General features: G+C 41.8%; 2 protein-coding genes across 2 annotated transcripts; both read right to left on the bottom strand.

Moving 5' to 3' along the window:
• Window positions 1–398: 398 nt before the first annotated feature.
• On the bottom strand, window positions 399–1,620 carry LOC109857507 (hemolymph lipopolysaccharide-binding protein-like). Its single transcript, XM_020433853.1, has 3 exons — window positions 1,394–1,620; window positions 1,021–1,230; window positions 399–845 (listed from the first exon to the last, which is right to left on the bottom strand). The coding sequence occupies exons 1-3, from the start codon at window positions 1,560–1,562 to the stop codon at window positions 562–564; spliced, it is 663 nt and encodes a 220-aa protein (XP_020289442.1). The 5' UTR covers window positions 1,563–1,620; the 3' UTR covers window positions 399–561.
• Window positions 1,621–3,775: 2,155 nt separating this feature from the next.
• Window positions 3,776–11,741, bottom strand: LOC109857504 (tyrosine-protein kinase Btk29A-like). The gene is given in 5 exon segments (XM_020433850.1): window positions 3,776–7,984; window positions 8,337–8,498; window positions 8,501–8,597; window positions 10,775–10,960; window positions 11,337–11,741. Coding segments are annotated over 5 exon segments (933 nt in total). The 5' UTR covers window positions 11,412–11,741; the 3' UTR covers window positions 3,776–7,571.
• Between the last annotated feature and the right edge of the window lie 82 nt (window positions 11,742–11,823).

The raw sequence follows: 11,823 nt of genomic DNA, 5'->3' as shown, positions 1-11,823 counted from the left end.
ATTTAATTTCCTCTGAAATACTTTTCTCTCTCTCTCTCAAGCTCATTACTCGCTACTATCTCACGTAGTAAAACTTATTCTCACGTATTTACATACGCGCTAATGCAAAATATAACACAAGAATCTCGCAAAAGAAAGAATGAGTCTTTTCCGAAAATTCCGCAAGTAACTTGATTCAAATACACGGCTGTTTATTTAGAAAACTTTCCTGTACTTTCTAAGAAATCATTATTGAAGATAACTCAATTACCGTCTTCAATTAATGAGAAATCTTAGTCAAGCCGAAAATATGATTTTTTTTCTTATAGCATTTGCAAAAGAAGAGTCCTTTTCGGACTCTCAAAGTTAGTAATCCGCCAGATAACCAGTTTACAAAATATAATAAAACATTGTGTGTGTGTGTGCTTTATACAGATATGTTATATTTCATAGTTTATTAGATACAGAAAACAATACTTTTGAACTTCTTTTTTTTTCAGTTTTTCCATTTCGTTAACATGACTTGTATTGATTTTCTCTAGTAAGAATTATTCGCTCATTTGCATAGGTACACAATATTACCTACATAGGAATCTCGCAAAAGAAGGAAACAAGTTTGTCACATTGCAAATTGTCCAATCCGCCTTCCGAAACAAGAGCCGCACAATTCTGGCCGTTGTCGTTTGCATATTTACTCGCCCACTTGCTGTAGCCTGTATCTTCCAAAGGCACGTCCGTAACGGTCACCCATTCACCCTCTTGATAAAGATCATGAAGCCCAAGCCAAGCTTCGTCTACATTGTTTTCTTTGAGTATACGTAGAAGAACCTCTTCTTCGGATTGCGAATTGATAATCGCCAGGTGACCTAAGTTGCGTACGAAAGTGATGCAGTATTTAAAAAAAATTAAACGTCATGTCAACTACTTGAGCTGACAAGACAACAGACCTAAGATCACGCCAACTTTGCATATAACACGTGATGATCAATTCACGATTACTGATGATCATTTTACACGTGCCTCAAAATTAATTTCCTTTACCTCCTTCCTGAACACAAGCCTGACGAGCCTTCGCCCAAGACAGTTGGTCAAGATAAAGCTTGTGCGCTCCTACACCAGGTGTGACGAGATAGTTGCCCCGATTCTTCAATTTTTGCGCACGCGAACCCTCGACATATATGAAAAGCACTTGCTGACCCACATTGACGTTATTTTGGGTTTTTATATTCACGTTTCCACATTTACACTCATCTAATGAAGAATCAAAGTTATTGCATTAACAATTGTTTTTAAAAAAAAATTAGAACGTGAAAATGGGAGTAAGAGAAGTGTCATAAAGTGAAGAATATGTCTAGAAAACTCTTGCTGTTTTTCCCAACTGTTTTAATTGATTGTTAGATGAAGAGGTTTTTACCTGGAATTTCACTTCCATTACTTGGCGGATCAAGTGTCGAAGTTGCTTCTGACACAAGATTTTGAAATATGTGCGGTAGACTTTCCAACACTACATCCTTATGGGATATCGGTTCTGCCTGAGTTTGGCACCAAACAACAAAAATAACAATAAGAAAATACTTGAACATTGTTAAATTTAATTGTTTCTAATGAACAGTCACGGAAAGAGTAATGCCTGAACAGATAGCGAATGTATCTTTTTATATTCAATTAGCAACTCAATACTATATGTAAACAATTTCATAGAATCAGATAAAACAAAGATTACAAGATTAAACATCGTTTATTTGTACATAACGATATCAAAACTGACTCACAAGTTTCGCAGAAACATCTGATGAAAAATTCTTTAATCTCCTCTCAATGAATACTTTTTATCGAATATATTTTATCTTTTTTCGTGTTATTATTGTTTACGGTATGCAACGTAATGCCTATCGTATTTAATTAATGTTTATCTGATCACGTTTTTATCCCTGACAGCGTTTCAAGGAAGACAATCTGTTTTATACAGTTTCTGCAAATACGTATCTCGCTTCTGCTATTTTATTAAACGTTTTTCTTATAAATTCAGTCTTATCTTTATTTGATAAGATTAATTCTTCGTATCCTTCTTCAAAATATAATTTTCTCTTTTTTCTGCTTTTTATGCCGCTCGAAATATATATATAAAGTACTTGTCATATCGGAATTCGAGAGATTTAACATTGGAAAGACGGCGAGAAGACAGCGGGAGTAAATTCTCTCGTCGTTACGTAGGAGCGCGCGGTAATCCTCTTCTCTCTTTTCTCTAAACGTTCAATTCGCTAAGTCGTTCGAGAAATAAACGAAGAAGAAGTAGTTCACAAGACGGTGTGACGTAAGAGGTGTGGCGCACAGGAAAGCAGATCTGTGTCTGCGGTAATATCGGCGGCACGCATCACTGGCCAAACGCACCTTGTAACGGCGAGAAGGGATCGCGAGAGATAGCCTGAGACATTTTTTGCGACGAGACAAAACCGGTATGTCGAAGTGTAAGCAGTTAGGAACACGGCAACCTATGGCCATATAGCCTCCGATGTTAAAAACGTTCGACAAATTCTATTTGCGAAACACGAACGAAATCGGCGAAGAACTGCGAAGTACCGTCTCTGTCTCAGACGCGGTTAGCGCAAGAAAAGTGACGATGCGTTCCGCAAACGACGTTTCTCGCGAACAAGCGGATGATCTGTATTCGTAGTCGAGTCCCAGCTCATGCCCTTCGAACAACTTAACTTCTCTCTCTCTCTCTCTCTCTCTCTCTTTCTCTCTCTTTTTCTTTCTCGCTTCGTCTCTCTGCAAGTAATGTCTACTACATTATACATACGCGCACAGACGAGGCAACAACTGTGACAATGAGCGCTCCAACTTCCACGAGTGAGAGCAAAATGATGTCGGAAACGACGTGAATCGTAATTACGAGCAAAGCCGAGAGAAAAAAGATCGTTAAAAAAATTTCATCTCGCACATTCTTTCGCAAAAAGACGCCGGTAAATATATAATGTGACAAGTAAGACTGAGACAATTGTGAGTTTACAAAAAAAAAAAAAAAAAAAACCGTACTCCTCGCAAATTAGTTGGGACATGAAAACTATCTCCGGAACTCTCACGTAGCGAGAGGCAAGCGCGTCGGAGTTGAAAATCAACCGTCTCGATCACGATCACTCGGGAGGCGCGAATGCTTCCTTTGAGGGGAACGCTCTTAATCAATTAGCATTTATTACCGTCAGATCAGCCATCGTGACGTGTCTCTCGATCAGTCGAAAGCTCTGTCTTTCTCTCTCTCTCTCCTTCTGACGAATATTCAGCTCGCGTCTCCGAAAATCAAACTGTGGAAGTTGTTCGCGCGCGCGCGCGCGCACACACACACGCACACACATACACACACCTTCCGTGCGATACTGAAAGGTCTTCTTGAAGATTCATTCAAGGCTGCGAAACTTAATAGACCCCGAAAGAAAGACAGGATTCGCGAATAAGAAGAAAACGAGTGTGCCGTAACGCGCGCCGCAGTTGCACCGACTGAGTGAAGTTCGCTTACTTCAAGGAGAAGGTGGCTTTGGGGACTTTCCCAAGCAACATTAGTTCCGCCGTCTACATTCATTTCGGTTTTTTTTTCTTTCTCTTCGCAATCCCCTTCCCTTTCGCCGATCGGGCCAACTTGGGGGATTTCGAACCGGTTGCGGCTCTCCTATCGGCTATTTAATCAAATCTCTTTCTCTATTGATTATCCGCTCCTACGTTGTTCTGTGCGCTTTGCTCGTCTGGCTTTTATTATATATATATATATATATATATGGGGCTTCAGCGCAGACTGTCTCTCTGGCCTTTTATATATATATATACATATATATATATATATCTCTCTTTCCCTCACTCCGAAATGTGTCATTCAATGGGAGCAGCATGAAGAGCAATCGCTCGGAAAAATGCGAGAGAAAAAAATACGGCTGGGAATCACTTCGATGTGAAAAAAAAAATCAATCGACAAATCGAACGCGGCATTCGACCGACGCCGGCGTCGAGGGACGCAATTAGCGATATTAATGAGCCGAACGCCTCGGAACGAATACACAATATAAAGTTCCCTCTCTCGCATAGAGAAACGATCCCGAGAGAAAAAATGAGAGGGAAAAAAGGAGAGAAAAAAAATTTGCGTGTGGGCTTATTGCGGCTCGCGCGATATTCACTCGACGACGAGTCAAGGATGCTCGAGAAAAGAAAGGCCCGACTGCATTTCGCGATGAGCCAACGTATTTGCAACGTCAGAGGTAGTTAAGATTTAGCTCTCGGCTGCATTCATTTGCTAACTGTAGCGCCTCGCCTCGTCGTATTCCGTGCGCCTCGTAGTCAAGCAAACTTGTTAATTGCGTGCTCGACCTACTCGACGTTCATATAATGGAGTCGTGTCACGTCTGATATCGCGGCGAGCAAATTAAAGCGGCAGCACCCGGATGAAAGATGAAGCCCGGGCCGCGAACGGACGGGCGATATCGAGGGGAAGCGCAAAAGACCGATACTTGTTCAAAAGTAAGCGGGCGAGATACACAGAGGCGTGTGTTCGAGGCTATTCAAATCCACTTTGAAATTACTAATCTCGAAACTAACTTTTACGTCGCCCCCATAACGTCTACGTGCAGCTTATTTGTCTTCCTTAAATGCGGGAAGTTTTATTGCGTTGTTGTAATCTCGCATGTAACACATTGTCTTCTATTTGTGTGTGTGTGTGTGTGTGTCGTAAATTAAGAGATATACGGGTCTCTCGATCTAAGCTGCGCCCTGCCACGCTAGGTGCACACCGTGGATCGAATATTTCATGCATAAATGCAAGCCTATCTCCCGTGGAAACAATGCAAAGGTCGGCACCACATCACGAATGATAATTTGAGTAAGTGCGAGGTCTTTGGCGCGCGCAAGCGTGCTCGTGATTAAATCACCGGCGCGAGATTAGCGAAACGATAGTTATTTAAACGGGGGTATTATAACGACAGGAACTTTATTTCAAAGAGAGAGAGAGAGAGAGAGAGAGAAGCAGTTTATCGAGAAACGCCCTGAGCGATTACTTTGACCAAGTTGGGATAATTGCCAACCGGATGATGATCGTTTACGTAACACCGTCAAGTTAGGTGGAACTATTGGAAAAACTGAGAAAGAAAAAAAAAACGATATAAACGATAATACGTGAAATCTGGCGGAAGATTTATATATAGTATGTGTAAAGACGCGCGTTTAGCGGCAGATAACAATTGTGATAATTTGTGAGAGCCCGGTGGTGTGTGCGGGCCGCGTCCGCCGCATTGATGCGCATCGAAGAAATGAATTCGCTCGATCGATCCATCACGGATTAAATTTTTATTTTCCTACGCGCGTCGTGGGAAGCATTAAGCGCATTTCAATATACTCAGATTTGCAATTACAATATCGAAAATTCAATTTGGTTTTAAGTAGGTCGGGTTCGTTCAAGGAAAACGGAAGTTTCACGCGGTATATGCACGCGGAAGTTCGTTCGCTATATATATTCGTTCTGGGCTTCAAATGGATGATAGATCGACACACTTGAGAAAGACACACTTTCGGATGAAACACGTACGAATATATATCATCGGAAAAGATGACAACCTTTTGAGTGGCACGAACTTGTTTCAAATAAGTTCAAGCCGAAACTCGAAAGGTTATCATCTTTTCGCGTTGAATTGTTACGTTTCGCAATTCCTAGGGCGGAAATACATGCGGTACTTCTTATTTTGCGCCAGCTGGTAACGCGCATCGATTTTTATAAAATATAAAAGGTTATCTAATAATAAATTTTCCTTGGCAAAAACTAGCACCTGCGTCACTTACTTCTGAATAGAGTGTCGTACTTACATCTAAATGTTTGCAAATGAGAAGCACGCAAAAGTACGCCTTGCAAAACTGAATATTCTACTATATATATGTATGCATAATATTTATATAATTATATATCATATGTATATCTTTTTATTTCAAGAAAATTTCAAAGATCTTTTATTGTCGTGTATTAGATTTGTTATTCTTTCCGTTTTTTTGAAAAATTCTCATGTTTATATTTTACGTAGATTACGAATCAACGAGTTTTGCGCGCAATCATATAACTTCGTGTGTCGGAAGAATCTATCAAAGTTTTTCCCCGTATCACTTCCGCCGTCAGATGGAAATGCGTTCATTACACGCGAAATTTCAATTACCGATATCGGCAGCATTATTGGCGAAGTCGAACGGCTGTCTTGCCTCGAGCGATAAAAGAACTGGGACACCCGAGTTATTGGGGGAAGAATAACACTTGACCGAGAGGATTTTTACGACACGACGTGACAAAACGCGATTTCCAGTTTCGGGCGTCGTCGCAGCTCGCGAAGCGAGCCCAGAGCATTTCCACAGCACACAAAACTGTCACGTCGAAAGTCACGCTCCCGTTGTCTAAGAGAAAAGTTTTCGTGACAGACGTCAAAGGCTCTGATATTAACTCAGATACTGCTGTATTTACAACAGAGCTTCTGTATCATCATCATTTTTTTTTAACTATCCCGCTCCAAAGAGGAACCCTCGACAAAGCTTTTCAAAGACAAAAGCGCGCGCGCGCACACACATACACACACACACACACAGAAATGTGTATCGACGAACATGTCAGTACATAATTTATCAATAATGCTCACTTTCGTAGAAAGAGTTTTATTCGGGGATTGACTTTACGCCCAGACAAATTTTTTGCCGATGTAACATCGCGCCCAAAGCAAAATTCAATTCTTCAACTACTTTTTTTTTAGCAGAAATAAAAATTTAAATAATTCAAAAACTGCGACATGCAAAAGATTTGCGTAATATTTGCGTTCGTGGATAATGAATTCTAGTTTTTTTTTGTTTTTTAGAAGTGAATATACACGAACATCGCCAAGCGATAAAAAATCACAAGTTCTCTCTTTCTTTCGCTCTTTCTCGCGTGAAATAAAAAAAATGTGAAAAATTTTTCATCAAGTATTTATTTCAAAATCAATTGTTTGAAAATAATTTTCTCGAACCCTATTCTCAAAGTAGCCCCGCAAACGTACGAAGAAAACAAGATTTTCTACTATAAAAGAATCCACTTGATTCGATAAACCCATCGGTAATCTCGTTCATCGGCAATAGATTGAGCTAATGCATCGACAAACAGAGTATCGGTCGATCTCGCAACGAGATAGACTCATTATTGCCACTAAATATTTAACGAGATAAAGCGGCAATCAGTTAATTACGCGCTACCGATCACACGCATTGCCGAGTCCATTTTACGCGTTATTCCCGATGTGTGTTTGTACAACTTTTTTTCCGCGATAAACAAACTGATACCAGCGATCATTTTATATACACCCAACTAGGTCGTAATTAGCGTGCTTGATAGCTGCTTCACGGTCAAACGGCGCGATATATTTTGACAAGCACGCTACAAAAACGGCATAGCGCATATCGTAATAATACACACAGAGAGTCCGGAGAGTGTGTGTGTGTGTGTGTGCGAGATGCGAGATAAATAAACGCTCTGCCGGACAGCGTTTAATTTCTTACGCGACATTTAACAAACCGGCTATTAAAACCAACGTAATTCCGAGATCCTCGCGTTAACGTTGAAATAAAAAACATCGATTATTCGCCAGCGAATCAATTACGAATTCGTTAAAGACTCCGAAAAAGCACATAGTGAATGTGTATACGTATATAAAAAAGTACGAACCAATTGTAGAACGAGCCTGGGGTTGGACGATCGGATTGTTATTCGCTTCGGCGTTCGTCGATTGTGACCGATGGTCGGACGTGACGGTCGGCGTCGAGGTTGAGTTGTTAACGATATTGCCAGGCACGGATGTCGATGTTGTCGAGGCCGACGTTGTCGTTGAGGACGGATTCGAGGACCAGGAGCTGCAAGTGTCGCAGCCTTCGGCGGAGCGTGTCGACAGTCGGCAGCAGGACCAACGTTTTCCGCTCCACAGGCCTGCGTGGTAACGCCCGCTCAAGCCCGAATTCTCACTGCACACTGCAAGCGAATATGTGTATGCTCGTAAATCATTTCTTCAAAATGATAACATCGTTTCAATGACAGAGAGAGAGAGCTCGCGCGAACGGTTAAACACACATGTATATACTTCACTCAACTTCATTCCTTTTACCGAATAAAATCGTAAACCGAAAGAGTCAATATCAATGCGGTTCAACATTCTCATGGCAAAATATATCAAAACAGGATATTGCTAGGATGATACGAATTCTGCTTGTCGTGCTTTCCGTCAGAGGAAGAAGCGCCCGTGCGAATACAATATACGCTCGAAAAATCCGGATCACGGTTGAATATCGATGTGGGGGAAAAAAGAGGAAACGAGAAAACGTACCAGCCCGTATGGCACGTATCCATTCGGCGCGATCCTGCTCGCGAGCGGCGAGAAGGTAGAGCGTGTATTCCTGACCGGCCTCCCGGTATCCCACCTGGAATGGTAGCCCGGATGGTATCCCGCCGCCACCGCCGCCCGCGTCGCCGCCACCCGCGGCGTCNCGCCGACACCACCTCCGCCACCGGTGCTACCACTTCCGAGACTGGCCGTCTCCACCACGTGGACGCTCTCCACGGCGATCCGACCACGTTCCTTGCGGCGCTGTAACAAAAAAATCCCATTGATTTATTAAAGACTGATACATGTGTAAAAAAAATTAGCTGTTACAAATTGTAAAACAAAGTATCTCAATTATTTATACAATCAGCACACTCTCTCGACAGTTAATTCTTTAACGAATTAACTAAACGCGCTAATTATGTGCGATGTACGTAATTATGTAAGCGCGTTAACGGAGTACGTATATCTCAAAAGAGAGAACAGGTATTTGAACATATTTACGCGCTCTCAATAGACGGTTTTTTAATAATTATTCAGGCGCGTATTGTTCATTGTCGGGAAATAATCCGTGATGGGGCGCTAACAAACATGCGCGCATCATTAATCCTATAATTACAAAATCAAAATTGTAATATCCATCCGATGGATGGGAACAAAACAAGCTGTCAAAATATTGATATAATATTTTTTGATATAATATTATCGCATTTCGGGCGTAAAAAAAAAAAAAAAAAGCGTATTCACAAGCGCGCGAACGGCAAGCGAGCGACCTTCCCCGGGGACATTTGCGGAACGGGATTCACGATATGGATTCGCGCGACATGGATTTTCCATTCGACAATGAACAGTCGGCTATGAACAAGAGCGGAAGAGAGAGAACGAAAACGGAAGGAAAACAAAAAAATATGATTGAAACCTTCTTTACCTCCACGTTGTACGGGTAGATCTCGCGACGCGAGAAAAAAAAACACAAAGAGATCCCCGACGAGAATAATATCTCAGAAGATCCGCACGTGGACCAGACGAGGTTCTTCGCACGGTAAATCGGAGTACGTCGAGACGAGTCTTCTCAAAAAACAGACGTTGAACGAAGAGTGATCGGTATTACGATTGATTTTTATTCGCGATGTGTGTTAACAATTCTGACTGGAAGATCGATAAAAGTCCAGCTTGCAGCTCGATCCCGTGAAATCGGACTCGGAATCTTGAATGCGTATCGGGTTAGAAATGCGCCGAGGAACTGCTACGTCGAGAATGAAGAAGCGTGCGTCTCGTATTCTCCCGCACTCGGCGCGCTCCACGAGAGATTAAAGCGTCATAGACTCGTCCGAGGGACTCGTCAACTCGCGGAAGAGGGTGCTGAGCGGAAGCGGAAGATCAAACGTAAATTCGTCGTGCTTCGTCGAGACCGAACGACGGCCACTGACTGAGCGGGCGACCAGTATCAGGAACCCAACGGCGACGATAGAGGAGCGGAAGAAAGGATGACGAGGAGGAGAAGGAGGAGGTGGACGACGACGACGACGACGAGGAGGAGGGTAGGATGGAGAATTCGCGGTGGCGCCTGCGCCACTAATTTTACACACGGTATCACGATCGCACGTTATTCGCCACCCCCTGCCGAAAGCAGCCCTGTCCACCTAAAGTCCCCCATCCTTGCTTGGCTACGGAGATAGCTATTGGCATTAGTCACGACCGCACGCAGTTACCGAGCCGATAGTTATATACCGGTTACCACCCTGTCCGGTGACGTGAGATTTGAGGGGACCGCGACAAAGACGAGATCTGACCTCCGTCTTCTCGGACGAAACTACATTGAACCGGTGTATTCTTTTTTTTTTTTTTACAAATACAATTCAAGTTAAATACTGTAATTGGTTATATATGATTGATAGCTTGGTAACCAATTGAAAGATTTAAATAAGATAGGTTGTTCGTGTGTATGTATTTTTTTACGTATATTTCGAAATTCTCATGCGATTAAAAGGTAAACTAATTATAATATTTTATTTTCCTCACATAAATAATTAAATAACAATATTTTGTATATCTTGCTTATAGAAGTTTCTAAAGTAAAAATTAATTGTTAAAAAATATTAAAAATAGCTGTTAGTTATTGAATAAAAAATCAAATTATTGCAATATTTTCAGTGTGTTCTCTCACTATTCTTATAACAAATACCTTTTTTTTAAAGAGTAAAGTTAAAAAGTTAGGTCTTAACATGATAATAAATTAAATTTTTTAGAGGAGCAACAAAATATTTTCTCTTTAAAAAAAAAAAAACAATAACAACTTGACTAAAAAATGCGATTAACTTTACTTGCCACATATATAATATTACAAATAAAAAATCTATTGATCACAGCACGTTTTGTGTTTCTTTTTTGCCTAATTACAGAAATCAAAATTAAAATCCAGATTTCTCAAAATTGCTTACCTCACCATCTCCATCGTAGTAAATAAGATAGTGTTTTGTCAACACGAACCATCGTTGTTTGTAATTGACTGGAGTAAAGCGTTTCTTGTTTTGGGAACGTTTTATCATAAATCCTTGCCGAATAACATCTCCACCTTTTGACTCTAGCTTTCCATCCTTCCCTGCCATCACAGATGGAGGGCCTCCCTAGCAACAGTATAAAAACATCATTACTATACCACAACAATAGAATCTTATTAGATACGTTTGATTTTTTTTTTTTTTTTTTTTTTTTTTTATTGCATATTCGAAGCACGGAGTTGGAATTAGTACTTGTTGCACGACATTCCGATTCGGCACTTCGTTCTTCGCACAGGCACAGAGGAAAAAAAATTACATGTGCACTCAAATATCTCTAAACTGACTTGCAATGCGCTTCCGGTCTATTCGAACCGACAGAGGATACAAACGAATCTCTAAATATAGCACACACCGGGGCCTTTTTTTTCCTCGTTCCACATCAACCCCGCTTCCTGCCGCACGATTCAACTCACGTGTCAATTAAACCAGCAATTATTATTACCGTGTCTCGTACAGTTCCATCGCGGAAATGGCCGTGCTTCTCACGAACAACACGACGGAATTGAAAGAAAAACATAGGTAGCCGGGAAAAAATCACCGGAGTGTCGGTCGCGACCCGAAACGATGCAACAGCGCGAGGGAACCGTGTGTGCGGTTATCCCGACGTTTTGTTAATTCGAATTCTATGCACAACGCGAGACCCGTCGGCACTTGCCGCCCGCCCCGTCGGCATTTCGGGCGTAAACTCGCGCTTACCATGTAACAGATGCGTGCTATCACCCCGCAGCCCCGACACTTGTCAAAAACATCACCGGCGCCTAAACAAAGAATTCACGTGGAACGTACATACGCATACACACACCGACAATCTGTCAAACGAAGACGTCTCGCGGCGACGTCCGGAATTCGTGAGATATCAGGAAATGCCGCACTACGTTGGTCAACATGACGACCCGTTTGCCGCGATTACGAGAATACGTTTGGCGCAC

Source organism: Pseudomyrmex gracilis, unplaced genomic scaffold, assembly GCF_002006095.1.
Source record: "Pseudomyrmex gracilis isolate BER0280 unplaced genomic scaffold, ASM200609v1 scaffold_161, whole genome shotgun sequence".
In the NCBI taxonomy this organism is placed as follows: Eukaryota; Metazoa; Arthropoda; class Insecta; order Hymenoptera; family Formicidae; genus Pseudomyrmex; species Pseudomyrmex gracilis.
This window is presented reverse-complemented; position numbering and strand designations above follow the sequence as displayed.